Genomic DNA, 19,343 nt, shown 5'->3' with positions numbered 1-19,343 from the left:
AGGCGTCCGTAAAAGGGATCATCACAGACATTGGACATGAGATCCAAATCAAGGACTGAAAATTTATGGACAGTTGGTCACCCTAAGCACAAGTGAGGCTGGGGATTGTGTGAACCCCTTCTCAGACTCCACGGCCCCCCTGGGGGTCATGCACCACACATTGAAGACCTCGGCTCTAGACATTAAGAGGTGTCTTAAATTATATCTGCACAAAACTAAGACTGTCTGCAAAACTGATCAACTGTTTGTAGCCTATGGACAAGGTCATCAGATTACTGCTGTTACGAAGGCTCCTACTGCCAGATGGATTACAGCCACAATACAGTTTTGCCACGACAAAGTAGCCAAACCTGACAAGAACAGTTAGAGCACATTCCACAAGAACAGTCTCCACCTCGGCTGCTATGTTCGCATGGATTCCACTGGAAACGCAGATCTTAGTTGCGCCGATCTCGGGAGGCTCCAGACTCATCGACCCGCTCACAAATGGGCTGGATGTTCTCCGGGGGCTGACGGAAGTCCTTTGCTGTCACACTGGGGCTCCTACATGAAGAAAAGGCAGTGTTAGCGTGCCCGGTCGGCGGAGCTTCAATCGGATGCGGCCATCTTGGTCGCCTCCCTGGCCACGCCCCCTATCTCTCTTATTTAGTTTGAGTGATCCATCTGGCTCTACAAGACTTTGTGCTCTCTATCAAAATGAGCCTGGTGCAGGGTCCTCATGGACCATGCAACCACCACGCGGTACTGTAGCAAGCATAATAAAGTGGAGTACTGGTACCTGTCATTAGGCACTGCATCTCTAGAGGCGGCTGGACCAACAGAGCATCTTGTTCTATCTAGTGGTAAAGTTGCCACCAATTGCAGAGATAAATACTATCCATTTGTTTATGTTTTGTTTTACTGAAAGGGACAAGTCCTGGTAGGTCAAAGAAATATGTGTAAAATGCTCAGTATTCTTTGTAACATGGCAACTATACTTCGGTTTATTCAAATTATCATTTAAAATGTAATCAAACAGCTGTCAAACACTTGTAAGTGCCTTCTACATTTTGTGGTTCTTTAAAAAGATGTAAAAAACGGTTATTTTTACTTCTTTTTCAAATTCTTTTACTGGTAGAGACATACAAATATAGAAAAGACCAGTACAAACCTGACAGAAACTGAGCGGGTGTTTTCTGGTGGACCATTACTGGTGTCTTCATCCGGAGACACATTCCAGCTGGAGTAGAATGAAGGACTCTGGTGCACATTTCCACTGCCACATCTTCTGCCTCCACTTCTGAAGAAGATCAAGACAGACTGGGCCAGGTGATTCTTATCATCCCAGACTGAGCCAGAGCGCCTGAGCATTTGTCCTCCCATCAAGCTCCCACTTCAGGAGGATCTTATGTCAACAACTGGGAAGGATCCTCCATCATTCTCCAAAACCTACACATCTCTGCATGGAAGCTAAGAGAGTGAGTTGTTGATCGAGGTGGTTTGCAGGCGAGACCCTCTTTCATGAAAGCCATTTATGCTGCTCTATATGACAAATGTGTTGCCTGGTGTGGTGCCCAACACACTGACCTTTTACAGGCCAAACTTTCTGACATTCTTTTGTGTGTTATTTCTTTTGCCCAGCAAGGCCTTGCGGTGGGCATAGTGAAATGTTATTTGTCAGCCCTTACAATTTTTTGGTGTTTACCTCACCAGGGGCCAGATGTAGGAAGGCCAGTAATGGCCGAAATCTGCTCTTACCGACCGGTAATAGCCTTTTCTGATGTAGGTGGTATATTTACCGATTCGGTAAATAACTAATCATCATTTACCGATTCGGTATTTACCGAATCAGTAAATGAGATGTAGGAAGCACTTTAAAGAGTGCTTTTGGGCCAGATGTAGGTAAGTATATTTTACCGATTCATAAATACCGAATTTTACCGATTCGGTATTTATGAATCGGTAAAATAGAAGGGGGGAGATGTAGATAGAATCGGTAATTGAATTACCTATTCTGTAAGAATCGGTATTTACCGAATCGGTAAATACCGATTCGGTAATGCCCATTGATTCCTATGGGCATTAAAGCCGATTACCGAATACCGAATTTTGCAAGGGTGCAGGGGGTGTCACTTTGACACCCTCTAGCACCCCGATTTAAGGCATGTGTGACATGTGCCACACAGACATGCCCTAAGGGCATGTCCGTCTGTGACATGCCATAGGTGTGCATGCACACATGTGCATGCACACCTGGAATCGGTATTTTACCACCCAATTGGATTGGGTGGTAAAATACCGATTCGGTAAGGCCTGTGGGACTCAGAAGAGTCCCACCTACATTTCAAAATTACCGAATCGGTAAAAATACTGATTCGGTATTTTACAGATTCGGAAAATTTACTGATTCGGTAATAGGCCACCTACATATGGAATGACCATTTACCGGTCGGTAACGGCCACCTACATCTGGCCCTTTGTGCTTTAAGGATTTGTTATTTACCACCAACTATTAGTTGGTGGTAAAAACGAATACCTGTGTAAATGCAAATCTGTGCATTTACACCTGTGCCATGTGACAGACATACATGCCCTTAGGGCATGTATGTGTGCCACATGTGCACACCAGCACTATTCAGGGGTGCAACGGGGTGGCAAAGTGACACCCTGCCACCCTTGACTCTTTCCCACTTTTACTGAATCTGTATTTACTAATTCGGTAATTGACATTCATTCCTATGGGCCTCCAGGCCCATTGATGCTCTCTGTAGGCTATTGTATATATATATAAAATCTTTATTCGGCTTATTCACAATGGAAAAACCATAAAAGAGACAAGTAATATCATACATTACAAAAGTACACATGTTGTATAATATTTCATATAAAATTCATTTCACAGTTAAAAGAAAAAATTAATCAAAAAATGTGCAGGAATCCGCTCAAAATGGGTTTGACCAGGATTTTTAGAGGTTCTTTCTATGTTTCATGATGTATTTTAAGAAGCTACTAACAAAATAACAGACATTTTCTGTTTCTAGCATTTGCAGTCTTAAGAGGGCAGGTCTGCATTGTCTCAACCCCCAAGTTCTTAATATCGGTAGAAGCCAGATCTTTCTGTGGGCTTGATGGAATTTACAAAGCAGAATCACATGCAGGTTGGACTGTGTTGATGAACCATCACATGGACAAGGGGGGAGTGTGGCATTCCAACAGTTTTGTGACGGAAAGGTGACCATTCTAAAAAAGGTGTTTAGCCTGAATCTTGTAATTAACATTCTTTCATAAGTTGATGTTTGGAGTGCCAGGTACGGGTGGATGTCATAGGCTATTTGAATCATGTTTGCATGTATAACTGCCGTTTTTGATGAGTTGGATGCAAGTCTTAAGGATTCCAGATGTCTTAATGCTTTATGTTTGAGGTCTTTTTTCGAAATGTCTGTTATGGATACCGGATCCAGGTAATAGTTCTCAAAGCCTAGATCATTAAAGAAGTTTTTAACATAAAGGAGCCACTTTATTTTCGAAGAATTGTCCAAATTCATTGTATCTGTAATGATGGATTGTGTCAGTGCATTTTTGTCTGACTTCCAAATGCGGCGCCACAGCATCAGCGGTTCTAGTTTAATTAGGTCCTCAATGTACGGTATACCTAGTTCTAGGTGCATTGCATAGGTTGAGGTACCTTTGGGGGCGGCTAATAGGAATCTTAGAAAGGCGTTTTCTGTCTTCTGAATAGGGCTGGTATCAGTGTAGCCCCAGACTCCCGCACCATATGTGGCGATTGCCTGGCATTTGGCATTGTAAATCTTTAGTAGCTCCACTGGTGGCCTTTTACCTAGTCTCTGGGAAAAGGTCATTAAGGCGGCGGTTGACCTCTTGAATAAATGTGCCCTTGTGTTCACTGCTGGCTTCCAGCTAAGTTGGTCGTCTATCATGACCCCCAAGTAGGGATATTGAGGGGTGGCTTCAAGCTTTTGGCTATTGAGCTGTATGGGTTTTATTCTTTTCTGGCCTCTACCAGCTGTCATTACGAACGTTTTCTTCACGTTCACCATTAGGTCTAAATTGCCAATGAAGGTCGTGTACCTACTCACTGCTTTCTGGAGTTCACGGGGTGTTCGTGCGAGGATAACAGCGTCATCCGCGTAGAGGAGGCCTGGAATCAGGGGGCGTTTTATGCATGGGAGGTCCTGGGCCCCCCCCAACATCTCCCCCTCCAAACCATTGGTGTAGAGTGAGAAGAGGAAGGGGGCCAGGACGCATCCCTGCCTGACTCCACGCCCTACGCCAAACGGCGACGTCAGCTCTCCGTTTACGCCGAAGCGCACTCTGGCAGTTGCCCCGGTATAAAGCTCTCTTAAGAAGTCCAAGAGGGGTAGATCTACTCCTAATTGGGCTAGGACCTTCCACAGCTTTGCGTGCGAGACGCAGTCAAAAGCTGCGGATAGGTCGACAAAGACCATATAGATCTTAGTTGGTATGGCCTGGGTGTATTTGCCCATTATTAGGGTGAGGTTAAGGACCTGCTCTAGTGTGCCAAAGCCCTCTCGAAAGCCGAATTGGATGTCAGAAATTATGCCTTGATCCTCACTCCACTGCTGAAGACGCTCTAGAATCACTCTCCCCACTACTTTCCCAAGCGAATCCAGCAGTGAGATTGGCCGGTAGCATTTTGCATCTTGGCGGTCCCCCTTTTTAAAAATGGGGACCATTATTGATTTGGTCCAAGAGGTTAGGATTCCCTCATTTGCGGCCCCTGTGCAGACTCTAGTTAGGATGGGGGCCCAGAGATCTAAGTTGCTTTTAAAAAAGTCCACTGGGACCCCATCGGGTCCTGGTGCCTTGCCTGGTTTACTGTTCTGCAATGCCTCCAAGAGGTCTGGGATGTCAAAAGGAACCAAAATGAGGTACTGGGCCTTTGAGGGTAGTGGGTCTGTTGGTGAAGTGTTTTTGAAGATCTCTGCGAAATGAGAAACCCATGTGTTTTCGTCAATGGCGACTTCTATTTTTGGGGTACCAGTTTTTGTGAGATAAGGAGTTCTAACTGTGCGCCAAAAAAGCTCGCTGTTTTTTGAGGCTGCGCCTTTATGAAGGTCGTCCCATAGTTTTTGCTTAAGTTGGGCGGTTCTCAGCTTTCTTTCCCCTATATATTGATGTCTTAAAAGTTGGATCTGGGCTACATCTCGCGGTTTGTTATGGAGTGCAGATTTCAATTTTGTTAATGCAGCTGTGCAATTATGATTAAACCATTTTAATTTTGTGGAACAGTTTGGTTTGGGTTTTGAGGTAAGGAGGTCCTTTATAGAATCTAAGATTAGTTTAAAGTTTGTCAGGACTTCCTTATGGCTTGATGCGAGGTCCAGGCATTTTACAATATTTGGGTAGGACCGGGTTATCAGTTTTTTCGTTATGTCTGAGGGATTAATTTTTGCCCATTTAATTGTATCTGAGGGATTAATTTTTGCCCATTTAATTGTAATAGGCCACCTACATATGGAATGACCATTTACCGGTCGGTAACGGCCACCTACATCTGGCCCTTTGTGCTTTAAGGATTTGTTATTTACCACCAACTATTAGTTGGTGGTAAAAACGAATACCTGTGTAAATGCAAATCTGTGCATTTACACCTGTGCCATGTGACAGACATACATGCCCTTAGGGCATGTATGTGTGCCACATGTGCACACCAGCACTATTCAGGGGTGCAACGGGGTGGCAAAGTGACACCCTGCCACCCTTGACTCTTTCCCAATTTTACTGAATCTGTATTTACTAATTCGGTAATTGACATTCATTCCTATGGGCCTCCAGGCCCATAGGAATGAATGGCAATTACCGAATCGGTAAATACCGATTCGGTAAATACCGAATCTTAACGATTCGGTATTTTTTACCGACTTTTTATCTACATTGCATTTACCGATTCGAAAATACCAAATCGGTAAAATTCGGTATTTTCGAATCGGTAAATTACAATTACCTACATCTAGCCCCAGCTGTCTTGTTTAAGTCACTGTTTGTGATGCATTTTCTGAAAGGTTGACTCATGTTTCCCCCTCAATGGGAACTGCTCTTGACCGTGACATTCCTCGTGGGCATGTCCTTTGAGCGCCTGCTCCTTAAGGCTTTGACACTTCAAACTGCCTTCCTCTCGTATTCTTTAACAGTGAAATGATCCGTTCTCATTGTCTGCCCGAGTGCATCAGGATTGCCTGCAGAACAAACATCATTTATTTTGTAATGCTCAACGCAAAGATACATGTTACGTTTTGTAGACACTTGACATACATCACTTTTGCATACATATGCACACATATATACATAATGCACTTATAGAAACATGACAAACCATTTTGCTTTTTTATCCTTGTCCCTCGATGCGCGTCTTTAAGGATGGAGGTATTTATCTACTTATTTTGTTCATAATCCACCTGTAGGTAATCCAAAACAGCAGAAAGTAGGCTGGAGAAGCCTCTGTCCATTTACTTGCTTCTTGTTTAAAAAAGAATGAGTTCAAAGTCCATTTGATCCATAGAGATTCCTCCAAATTATAAAGGTCAATGTGTTTCGGCTGTATTAAATGTAGGCCTCCTCAGGACCAAAGAAAGACATGGTTGTGCATTTCTGCTTAGCGCTATTGATGCTCTCTGTAGGCTATTGTGATCGAACGTGCCTTATAGCTGCTACATATGGTAATCGCTGGGCATCTTCCTTACCTCCTAACAGAGAGATCTTAGTCCGGTGCCAAAAAGCCTCTCCATGACTCCTTTATGTAGTGTAAGCCATGCGCTGTTCCAGACCAAAGTATATCAGTAAAGTTGAAGTTCACCAATACTTAGGAGCTATCAGACCCAAATGGCCCCCAGGGGCCCAAAACAGCCCCCACCCTAGCAGCCTACCGGGGAAATGCCTGGCGCCCGCTATGGCCAGTCTGGCCCTGGTTCCATCACAATAGGATAAGGAGGACATTGACTAAAAGGCTGTGCAGATCTCTGCAGCAAGTTCATGATCCCACCGAGATGCCATCTCATTTCAGTAAACCATCACTTCCACTGCCTGCCCGTCGAATCCTCCTGCCGGACCCGTCACCTGTTCTAGCCTTCCTCTGGTCGCCGGGACCTATATCATGAGAACCATACTTTTTCCTAGAATTTCTCTGGTTAGGGAAAGTATTTTTTAGATTAATTCATTATTCCATACATGACTCGCTTCCATACACACATCTCTTAAAGAGTGCTATGCTTGTCCTGCGCTTGTTTGGGTTGCATGGGCCTGGGTCTTTTAGATGTAGGTTTCGGTTTGGTGTGCTTGATACTATGTACTGTGTACTAGTCGCTGTTTTGGCAACGCCTGACCTTGGTGAGTTATGCTATTTTTAGTTACTTTAGGCAATTTTCCAAGGCAAATCATGATATGCATTGGACAGTAAATCCACCACAACACTTGCGCTGGGTTTTGCACCACTTTTGTGAGTCAAACCCAGCACAAGGTGTTGGTAAATCTGCCCCAATCTATATGCGTATGTATGTATGTGGTGTAAGTCAGCCCTTAAACCCAGGGTCACGGTTCAAACCATGTTAGCCAATGACTAGCCACCGAGTTTCATTCAGCAGGAGGCATCAGTATATCTATAGATGTCAATTAGGGAGCCAGGGGTGGCTTTGTACCCATACTCCTGGCATTGCTCTTACTACTCCTGGCCCCAAAACCGTGTTTACCCCCTGTGCTTTCCACTCCTTGCTCTTTTCAACACTTCTCAAATAGGTTGATGAGTGGATACGGGGTCAACTCTGTGATGTCATTGGGACGTCGCAGGCCTCCAGATCTCACTTCTGCTGCCCCGTGTCGTTGTGTCCATGTTTAGGGTGGGCATTGGGTTAGGGGGCTCCGCTCTCTGGCAGATATGGCCTGCACCAGGCTGTGGTGAGAAATGGAAATATGTAAGGGTGACTCTGCAAGGACCGGGGGATCTGCTCCAGGCCTCCTCCTCCTGTGTCCTCTTATCGGGGTGGGGCCTCCTCCGTTGGAGCCTCTACAAGCAGGATGTGGTCATGCTGCAGCTGGGCTGTGGTTACCCTCCGAGAAGAGAAGCTGGAGCAGGGCTGGTGCACACACACACACAGCACTGACTTCACCCTTTCAGCAGGGTCTCTCGGCTCAGAGGGGGGGGGGGCGCTGGCATCTTCTCTCGGATACCCAAGGCTACCCAGGGGCTGAGACTTCAATCTCAGCCATTGATCGACTTATGGCGGAGTTTTCAGTGCTTTGCGGATATGAAGGTGATCAGTAAGAAACCTGACACTAAGTGGAACCTCGGTCAACTGAACAGCAAAGTCTCAAAAGGAATGTCCACCAATTGGGGTTCACCCGACATGGGAGACATTCAGGGGATGCCCTGGCGCAGAGAGAAGAGGAAAGACTCAGACCAAGAGCGTGGAGATAGATGGGGCTTACAGCAAGAACAGCACAGTTCAGAGTCTTCTAGAGAATTGATCTCTTAACAGGAGCCAATTTCATGAACTTGGCCTGATGGAGATGAGATCACATTTACCCTGCCCAAAACATAGCCCTGCTGGAGCATTTTGAACAAGTAATAGGTGATTTATTAGGAATTGAGGAAGACCATTGACTTAATCTCGCATTAACCTCGAGGATATAGAGCCTCGAAGGACCTGAGTGAACGCCTTTGCCTCAATGTAGCACAGCCGGGAGGATATGGTGCCTCAGAGGTCCTGAATGAACGCCATTGCCTCAATCTACCACAGCCTGGAAGATATGGTGTCTCAAAGGTCCTGAATGACCTCCATTGCCTCAATCTAGCATGTCCTGGAGGATACGGTGCCTCAAAGGTCCTGAATGAACGCCATTGCCTCAATCTAGCATAGCCTGGAGGATACGGTGCCTCAAAGGTCCTGAATGAACGCCATTGCCTCAATCTAGCTTAGCCTGGAGGATACAGTGCCTCAAAGGTCCTGAACGAACGCCATTGCCTCAATCTAGCATGTCCTGGAGGATATGGTGCCTTAAAGGTCCTGAATGAACGCCATTGCCTCAATCTAGCATAGCCTGGAGGATATGGTGTCTCAAAGGTCCTGAATGAACGCCATTGCCTCAATCTAGCATGTCCTGGAGGATATGGTGCCTTAAAGGTCCTGAATGAACGCCATTGCCTCAATCTAGCATGTCCTGGAGGATATGGTGCCTTAAAGGTCCTGAATGAACGCCATTGCCTCAATCTAGCATAGCCTGGAGGATATGGTGTCTCAAAGGTCCTGAATGAACGCCATTGCCTCAATCTAGCATGTCCTGGAGGATATGGTGCCTTAAAGGTTCTGAATGAACGCCATTGCCTCAATCTAGCATGTCCTGGAGGATACGGTGCCTCAAAGGTCCTGAATGAACGCCATTGCCTCAATCTAGCATAGCCTGGAGGATACGGTGCCTCAAAGGTCCTGAATGAACGCCATTGCCTCAATCTAGCTTAGCCTGGAGGATACAGTGCCTCAAAGGTCCTGAATGAACGCCATTGCCTCAATCTAGCATAGCCTGGAGGATATGGTGCCTCAAAGGTCCTGAATGAACATCATTGCCTCAATCTAGCATGTCCTGGAGGATATGGTGCCTCAAAGGTCCTGAATGAACGCCATTGCCTCAATCTAGCATGTCCTGGAGGATATGGTGCCTCAAAGGTCCAGAATGAACGCCATTGCCTCAATCTAGCATAGCCTGGAGGATATGGTGCCTCAAAGGTCCTGAATGAACGCCATTGCCTCAATCTAGCATGTCCTGGAGGATATAGTGCCACAAAGGTCCTGAATGAACGCCATTGCCTCAATCTAGCACGTCCTGGAGGATATGGTGCCTCAAAGGTCCTGAATGAATGCCATTGCCTCAATCTACCACAGCCTGGAGGATATGGTGCCTCAAAGGTCCTGAATGAACGCCATTGCCTCAATCTAGCATGTCCTGGAGTATACGGTGCCTCAAAGGTCCTGAATGAACGCCATTGCCTCAATCTAGCATAGCCTGGAGGAAACGGTGCCTCAAAGGTCCTGAATGAACGTCATTGCCTCAATCTAGCATGTCCTGGAGGATATGGTGCCTCAAAGGTCCTGAATGTACGCCATTGCCTCAATCTAGCATGTCCTGGAGGATATGGTGCCTCAAAGGTCCTGAATGAACGTCATTGCCTCAATCTAGCATGTCCTGGAGGATATGGTGCCTCAAAGGTCCTGAATGAACGCCATTGCCTCAATCTAGCATGTCCTGGAGGATATGGTGCCTCAAAGGTCCTGAATGAATGCCATTGCCTCAATCTACCACAGCCTGGAGGATATGGTGCCTCAAAGGTCCTGAATGAACGCCATTGCCTCAATCTAGCATAGCCTGGAGGATACGGTGCCTCAAAGGTCCTGAATGAACGCCATTGCCTCAATCTAGCATAGCCTAGAGGATACGGTGCCTCAAAGGTCCTGAATGAACGCCATTGCCTCAATCTAGCATAGCCTGGAGGATATGGTGCCTCAAAGGTCCTGAATGAACATCATTGCCTCAATCTAGCATGTCCTGGAGGATATGGTGCCTCAAAGGTCCTGAATGAACGCCATTGCCTCAATCTAGCATGTCCTGGAGGATATGGTGCCTCAAAGGTCCTGAATGAACGCCATTGCCTCAATCTAGCATGTCCTGGAGGATATGGTGCCCCAAAGGTCCTGAATGAACGCCATTGCCTCAATCTAGTATGTCCTGGAGGATATGGTGCCTCAAAGGTCCTGAATGAATGCCATTGCCTCAATCTAGCATGTCCTGGAGGATATAGTGCCTCAAAGGTCCTGAATGAATGCCATTGCCTCAATCTACCACAGCCTGGAGGATATGGTGCCTCAAAGGTCCTGAATGAACGCCATTGCCTCAATCTAGCATGTCCTGGAGGATATGGTGCCTCAAAGGTCCTGAATGAACACCATTGCCTCAATCTAGCATAGCCTGGAGGATATGGTGTCTCAAAGGTCCTGAATGAACGCCATTGCCTCAATCTAGCATAGCCTGGAGGATATGGTGCCTCAAAGGTCCTGAATGAACGCCATTGCCTCAAACTAGCATAGCCTGGAGGATATGGTGCCTCAAAGGTCCTGAATGAACGCCATTGCCTCAATCTAGCATGTCCTGGAGGATATGGTGCCTCAAAGGTCCTGAATGAACTCCATTGCCTCAATCTAGCATGTCCTGGTGGATATGGTGCCTCAAAGGTCCTGAATGAATGCCATTGCCTCAATCTACCACAGCCTGGAGGATATGGTGCCTCAAAGGTCCTGAATGAACGCCATTGCCTCAATATAGCATAGCCTGGAGGATATGGTGCCTCAAAGATCCTGAATGACCTCCATTGCCTCAATCTAGCATGTCCTGGAGGATATGGTGCCTCAAAGGCCCTGAATGAACGCCATTGCCTCAATCTAGCATAGCCTGGAGGATATGGTGCCTCAAAGGTCCTGAATGAACGCCATTGCCTCAATCTAGCATAGCCTGGAGGATATGGTGCCTCAAAGGTCCTGAATGAACGCCATTGCCTCAATCTAGCATAGCCTGGAGGATATGGTGCCTCAAAGGTCCTGAATGAACGCCATTGCCTCAATCTAGCATGTCCTGGAGGATATGGTGCCTCAAAAGTCCTGAATGAACGCCATTGCCTCAATCTAGCATGTCCTGGAGGATATGGTGCCTCAAAGGCCCTGAATAAACGCCATTGCCTCAATCTAGCATAGCCTGGAGGATATGGTGCCTCAAAGGTCCTAAATGAACGCCATTGCCTCAATGTACAACAGCCGGGAGGATATAGTGCCTCAAAGGTCCTGAATGAACACCATTGCCTCAATCTAGCATAGCCTGGAGGATATGGTGCCTCAAAGGTCCTGAATGAACGCCATTGCCTCAATCTAGCATATCCTGGAGGATATGGTTCCTCAAAGATCCTGAATGAACGCCATTGCCTCAATCTAGCATGTCCTGGAGGATATGGTTCCTCAACGGCCCTGAATGAACGCCATTGCCTCAATCTAGCATAGCCTGGAGGATATGGTGCCTCAAAGGTCCTGAATGAACGTCATTGCCTCAATCTAGCATAGCCTGGAGGATATGGTGCCTCAAAGGTCCTGAATGAACGCCATTGCCTCAATCTAGCATAGCCTGGAGGATATGGTGCCTCAAAGGTCCTGCCATTGCACCCAAGCTGTGGAATTCCATCCCCCTACACATTAAAACCTCTGACACCTTGCTGAGCTTCAGAAAAGGCTTAAAGACCTGGCTCTTTTCAAACTCTCACTAGCCCTTTTCTCCTGCCTTATTTTCAATCTCAGCGCCAGGAAACCTCTGGTGTCAGTGCGCTTTATAAATGCAGCCTAACATTAACATTAACATAACATTAACATGTAGCACAGCCGGGAGGATATAGTGCCTCAAAGGACCCGTATAAACACCATTGCCTCAATCTAGCATAGCCTGGAGGATATAGTGCCTCAAAGGACCTGAATGAAAACCATTGCCTCAATCTAGCACAGCTTGGAGGATAAAGTGCCTCGAAGGACTTGAACGAACGCCATTGCCTTAACTTAGCAAAGCCCGGAGGGTATGGTGCCTCGAAGGTCAAGCCCACAGGTAGCAAAACTGAGTATTTCGAGGATCTTCTTCAGAGTCCTCCATATACGAACACAGGTGGAAGCAACTCTCTTAATTTGAGGTGTGAAGGAAAGTGGAGCCTCAAAGAGTAGAGCTGGGCTGCTTACGTCATTGTCTGGGAGGGAAGAGATCCAGTTGAGCAGGACACTAGCAGGTGCCCTAACAAGGGTAGAGTGAGAGAAGCCAAACTCCTCAGCCTGAGCTGAATTCAGCTTCAGACTGCGGGTTGCCATCCACCCTGAGACCTTTACCATGCAGGTTTGAAAGCATCAGCAGTGCCCCCTGCCATGTCAGGGGACGGGTGGGCTGGATGTAGCCAGCGTAAGGATACAAAGAGAGGCCGAAGTATTCAACCACCTACTGTGAAGGCATTGCATACCTTTAGATTTAGGATTCGTGTGTTTCATCTGAAATGTTAATGGCTGAATGGGATATGATGTGAGAAGGCTGCACACGGGGCCGACACAAGCAGGAATGGTAACATGAGCTCAGCCACGTCCAGTGTGAACAACAGGTATCTGAATGCAAAGAAAGCAGCTCCACCAGAGGTCTCAGAATTGCACCAGTTTTGATGTACAACTTATAGCAATAAAACGTTACACAAACGTCTGACATAGGCACTCACCACACAGCAAACAAGGCAACGTCACACATATTGATTCATGCTGAAGCCATGGGGGGGGGGGGGAGGTATGCGTAAGCTAATGCAACTATGTACTGGGGAGTTCACGTTACACGAAGAGCATGTATCTGAAAGTGAGTAGGTGCATATGCCTAATGTATTCACTGTGGTTGATGGACTGTGAGCTTCATCTCTTTGTTGTCTTCATTTCTTTGCAGAGCGGGACTAATGTGAGCTGCCGTGGTCAGAACCTGCACTACCTACCCCATGATATGAGGAGTAATGTGAAGACCCTTGACATCTCCCACAACTTTATCCAAACTCTAAGTGCCAAGGCCATGGGGACTCTGCATGCATTGGAGCATTTCACTCTCAGCTACAACAACTTAGTCACTATAGAGGCAGAAGCCTTTCGAGCAGCACCACAGCTCCAGTCCCTCACCCTGGCTTCAAACTTCCTCGACAGGGAGCATCTATCGAACAGCCTAGCATTCAGGTCATTGCACGGCTTGAAAGCTTTGGACCTCTCAGCAAATAACCTGGACAGTGAGATGGTGGCCTCCTACTTGGCCAACACAACATCTTTGAAAGAGCTCAACCTCTCCTGGAACAAGATGCCGAAGCTGTCTTTTGAGCTCTTCCGTGGAGCGCCACATCTGAGGATCATCAACCTCACCAGCTGCTTGGTCCTGGAGATAGATGTGGGGACCTTCGAGAGCTTGAAAGAACTGCGTGAGCTCATCCTCGCCAAGAACCACCTCCGCTGCATTGCCAGCTTCAACCTCCCACAGCTCCGGGTCCTCAATCTGAGCTCCAATGCATTGGAGATCTTTGTCGCCGGTGAGACTGAAGAAGACCATGAGCTCCAGGTGCTGGACCTGAGCCACAACCGCCTGCGCCACTTCCCAGCACTGCCCGTGGCGCACCACATTCAACACCTCAACTTATCTGGCAACCGCATGGGCTCTCTGGTGCCAAAGCCAGCAGAAGGAGAGGACCTTTCTGACACTGCACTGTGGTACGATGACACTTCATGGCATGACTTGTCCTATATGATGCTCAGTAGAGCTGCGCTGTCATCACTAACACACTTAGACCTCAGCTGGAACAGGCTGACTTCCTTCCCGATCTATTTCCTGCATAATTTGAACAGGCTCCAGATTCTGAACATGGCTATGAATTGTCTTCAGGATCTCACCCCCGACTCCAGAGCTGGCAGCATGTCGCTACGGGGGGATGTCAAGCAACTGGCATGGTATATGCTAAAACTTGAGTCCTTAAGTAACCTGAATCTCCGTGGTAATGACATACAAGTAGTTCCGCGACAGCTCTTTGAGGTCACGCCAAAACTTGAGATCATGGACCTTACTCAGAACAGCATTATGCTTTGTGTTGACGCAAACACAGAAAGGAATGACCTCAGCTGTACCTCCCTGTCTGGCGTAATGAGCCTTAAGCACCTGAGTTTACGTGCCAATGGATTGCGCGTGGTGCCTCCTCACACGTTCAATCGAACCGCACTGAGCTCGTTGGACCTCTCTGAAAACGAAGGACTGGTCTTCAGCAAGGACTCACTCAGGGGCTTGGAACTTTCCCTTCAGACACTATCTTTGAGAGGAAACCAGCTACACTCCAGTGACATAGGCATTCCCTGCCTCAAGGCGCTCCTTGTGTTGGACTTGTCGGCCAACCAGATGGACCTGCTGCCACCCAGCCTGGAGTGTGCGCCCGTTAAAAGGCTGGACCTGCGTAACAATCGCCTCGAATTGTTCCAGCATCAGGTGGCAGAGAGCTTGGCTGGAACCCTGGTATCCCTGTTTATTAGTGGTAACCCACTTAAATGCTGCCACCTTGCCTGGCTGGAGCGCCTTAAGGCAGCAAAAGTGAATGTGCTTGATCTGGCCGAAGTAGAGTGTGTGCCGGACCGCATGAGTGGAGTCACCCGCGTAAGAGTCAACAGTAATCTGATGGGGCTCTGCCCTCACCCGGTTGGTCCTGGCTATCTCTTGGCAGCCATACTGGTTCCCCTTGTTCTGCTCTGTGGCATGGGTATCTATCTGAAAGAAGGGAGGTCATCAAAGTCCCTGAGTTTCAGGGGTCACAGGGTGGCCTCAACATCTTATCAGCCATCCACTGAGAAGAAAGTAGAAGGGGCTCCAGCAGATAGAATGACCAAATTATAGAACATGACAAGGAAAGTATAGGAGCTTTCAGCAGCTGCAGCATTTGGGTCTGATTTAGAGTTCAGTGATACTGGAACTGCTAAAGTAATTTCTTCCCCCCGTATGTCGATTCTTCTCTATAGGAATTACCATTGCCAACCATTACTAGTCTACAGCACAGCAGTGGTAGTTCCGTCCGCAGAGAATCCTCTTGTGTAAATTACGTTTATGAAGGAAATTACTGTATTTTGGATTATGGCTTATTACTGCCCCCTCTAGTACAGAACCGAAGGGCAGATTTACTAAGGTTTCACCCAACGCATCAAGGCAATTTCTGCTCTGCGTTGCGTGAAAGGGAGAGAGCAGAAACACACCATATCTACTAACATATTTCGCCCTCTTCTGCTCCATCCTGCAGGGGCGGCTCTAGGCTCATGGCGGCCCTGGGCAGGGAGCGTAGGTAGGGGGCCCCAGAAGACGGGGTCCGAGCGGGCCCTGAAGAGGGGGGGAGTTAGGGTGTTTTGAAGTGGAATCACTGCCAGGGGTCACAACGCAAATATGTATCCTTCCTCAGAGGACTATTATATTAAGGATATATATTGGCGTGGCAGCCCCAGGGGATTGGCGGCCCTGTGCAGTTGCACAGCTTGCACAGGCCTAAGGCCGCCCCTGATCCTTGCGCTGGTGCACCGTGTGCTGCCTAACTCCAATGCCGGCACCTTTGTGTCATGATGCAAGGGCACCTGTGTTAAGGGAAGAATTGTTTTTGTGCAGGAAGGCACACCTTCCTACACCAAAACAATCCTGAAAGGCATTCTGTAGCATGCATACAAAGAGGAAGGAAGGAGGAGAAATACAAATATTTCCCATCGTAACGCCTCGGGGAAGTGCACCGTTATAGCTCTGCAAATCTGGGATTGCGTCAAAATCCAAAGGCGGATGCATGGGCACCCCCGAGCTCCACCCGTAGACCGCCTCCCTGCTGCAAGGTGGCGCAATGCAGCAATATGTGCTGCCTGGCGTTTCTTCGGGTTTACTAAACCACACGGAGCCACGTAAGTAAATCTCAATTAAGGGTTTGCGTTTCCTTGCGACAGCTAGCGTCACACAAGGGTAACGCAAGCCCTTAGTAAATCTGCCCCCAAACATCTCTCAGTACCTACAGGTCTCAACGTTACAGTAGTCTTTCTGAAAGAAGATGAGGAGGCTTTCGGCGTTCACATACAGGCCTGTTCGATCTGTGTCGCGTCCATGTCCAGTTGGATATATTAAAGGTGGAGTTTTACTAACATGTTTCTTGGCACTGGATGGCCCCCAGCACTAAATGACCGAATGTCCAGGCATGCACCTCATTTGAGGGTCTTCAGGGGTACCCCTGGTGTCCCTCTTGCTAAATCTGGCACAGCTTTGCAACCTTTGCCCTCTGACGGTGCACAGGGCATTGGCTGGTCAAGGCAGCGCTTTCTGCAAACTGGTGTGCGCCCTGGGTTTCTAGCAGCGCACCTCCAAGATCGCCCAGGTTGCCATAATGCCAAGCATGAGTTTGCTTAGGTTTGTGGCTTCCCACACTCTGGAGCATAGCCACCCCTGGTGCAGCCGGTGCGCTGCACCGAGGCCGAGAAGGGAGAGCCCTGCACCAGCTGGAGCTCTGCCAGCATCTGACTGTGACCCGCCTCGGTTTACTTTTAGGAAGGGCAGGGAGGCACGGAAAGGAAAGCAGCAGAGGCAGGCCCCAGGCACACAATGGAGAGTCTCTGTGGTCCACGCGAGGGTGGTCTCCATATTGTCATGGGACAAGGGGGCATATTACCAACAACTAGCGATAATTATCGCTATGTTAGCTTAGCAGCAATATTTTTATCGCCGAGCTGCGGCGATTTTTATCGCTTAGGAACCTTGCTATTATCAAGGTTTATCTACTAAGCGATAAAAATCGGCCGAAATGCATGAATATCGCTGAAAAGTCAGCGATATTCATGCATTACTGAGCTAATGCTCTTAGCCATGTTATCCACCTACCATTGGATAACATGGCTAAGAACTGCTCAGGGGCAGGTGTTAGCTTTTGGAGATAATCGCGCTTAGCGCGAATATCTCCTAAAGTTGGTAATAGAAGATAGTGATGTTAGCGACTGTTTCCAGTCGCTAATATCTTGGCACGCCCACTTTGCATGTCATTAGTGATAAATATCACTGACATGCAAAGTGGGGCCCAAGATAGTCGCTATCTCCTACTAGCTGTCGCTAACTGGTGTTAGCGACAGCTAGGTAATAGGGAGATAATTTTATCTCCGCTTTCTTGGCTTTTAAAGCCAAAAAAGCGGAGATAAACCCCCTTGATAATATGCCCCACGATGCTTTATAGCAGGATGACTGCATCGCCAGTCACTCTATTAAACAAGCATTGGAAAAGCCAGCTGATCACCCTTTGGGACCTATTGGCTTTGTCAATATGTTTTAGCCATGTTGCACAGCATCCGCCAGGCTGGACAGCATCCTTGATGCTGTACAAAATGGCTAAAGAAGTATGTGTAAAAGAAAAAACTTAGGGTGCAGATGCCCTGCGTCATTTTGTAGACGCGAACACCGCACATGCCCTCAAAATGGTGCAGGCACTTTTTCTCTTCTTTATTTACTGACTCAAAATGTGTTGTTAAATAAAAAAGGTGCAAATTCCTTTTTTTTAAAGCAAAGTGTGGAATGAGGGAAGCAACACCGGAGGAGGGGCTGAAGCAAAACGCAGGCCACGGCTGTGGGGGAAGCAATATGGGGGTGCAGGTGGGAGGAAGCAAAAATTAGGGCACGGGTGGTGGGCATAGAAAAACAAACAGGAAGGAGAGCAATGTGGGGCGCAGGGGAGAAAGAAACGTGTGAGAGAGCGTCGTGGAGCGGGGAGAAGCCCACAGGCGAGGAAGCAACGTGGTGGGAGAGAAGCACACAAGAGCGAGCACATCATGGGGTGAGGGAGAAGCACGCGGATAGCAGAGAGAAACATGGAGCGCGGGTGGAAGTGAAGCTCACTAGGGAGACAGAGACATCTGGAAAACACTTGCACTCTCGTGGAATGTTTAAGACAAAAGACAGAAGTAGTGCAGTAAAAGGGAGCAGTGGAAGGACAGAAGTAAATTGGCACTGAGCCAGGGGAGTGACAGACACAAGATGGACAAGGCAAGCCATTGAAAAAGAAGTAGGCAAACAATAGTGACAGTAAAGTCAACCGGTTATAAGCCATGGGCAGGCTGCAAGCCCCTCTATGTTCCTGGTAAGCCCACAATGCGTCTTTTGCAACCAGAGTGCTTGCGGTGCCTGGTGGGCTCAACCTACAACAATGCAGCTCGAGCGAGCATGAAAGGTGGCTGACAGCGTGGGCACCTATGTGCACAAGTGGGTACCAGCGGCACAGTTTAAAATGACTAAAAGTCCTGTCTGTGCTAAAATCTGACATTGAAATGGGTCTTTACCAGGCCCAATATTCATGTCCTTTTCAGGTGAAAACACCAATCAATTTCCTGAAATTTGTGTAAAAGTCCTTAAAGAGGTAGCCTTGCCAGTGATGCAATCCCTGTTTAGATTGCCAATGTATAATTTCATCTTGGAGTCCCTTCTATGTTTTGCTGTCTCTAGATGTTCTGGTATAGTGGATATACATAATATAGAGTCACCTCTGGGTGCTCGGGTGGAATTACTTTACTCAGATCGCCTCGGCACAGGCTTAACCGGCTAGGCGAGGAGAGGAGATACGTTCCCATTCGCTCCCCACGGACCGTCTTAGAGATTCACCAGACGGATTCAACCAGCCATTGTTTGGCAATTCATCAGGCAGAGACTCCACCTGATCCACACTGTCAACCCCTACACACCTGTCTTGATAAAGACCCGCGGCGACCACCAACTGGGGC

General features: G+C 47.7%; 1 protein-coding gene across 1 annotated transcript in view; it reads left to right on the top strand.

The window, feature by feature from the left end:
• The window catches only part of LOC147718382 (transforming growth factor beta activator LRRC32-like), a 60,100-nt gene extending 44,287 nt beyond the window's left edge, over positions 1-15,813 (top strand). The window contains exon 2 of the mRNA XM_086966712.1: positions 13,501-15,813. Within this exon, the coding sequence (XP_086822838.1) occupies positions 13,501-15,465 (1,965 nt within the window). The 3' untranslated portion in view covers positions 15,466-15,813. The remainder of the gene's footprint in view (positions 1-13,500) is intronic.
• Positions 15,814-19,343: the final 3,530 nt, after the last annotated feature.

This window comes from Lissotriton vulgaris, chromosome 4_1 (assembly GCF_964263255.1).
Source record: "Lissotriton vulgaris chromosome 4_1, aLisVul1.2, whole genome shotgun sequence".
In the NCBI taxonomy this organism is placed as follows: domain Eukaryota; kingdom Metazoa; phylum Chordata; class Amphibia; order Caudata; family Salamandridae; genus Lissotriton; species Lissotriton vulgaris.
This window is presented reverse-complemented; position numbering and strand designations above follow the sequence as displayed.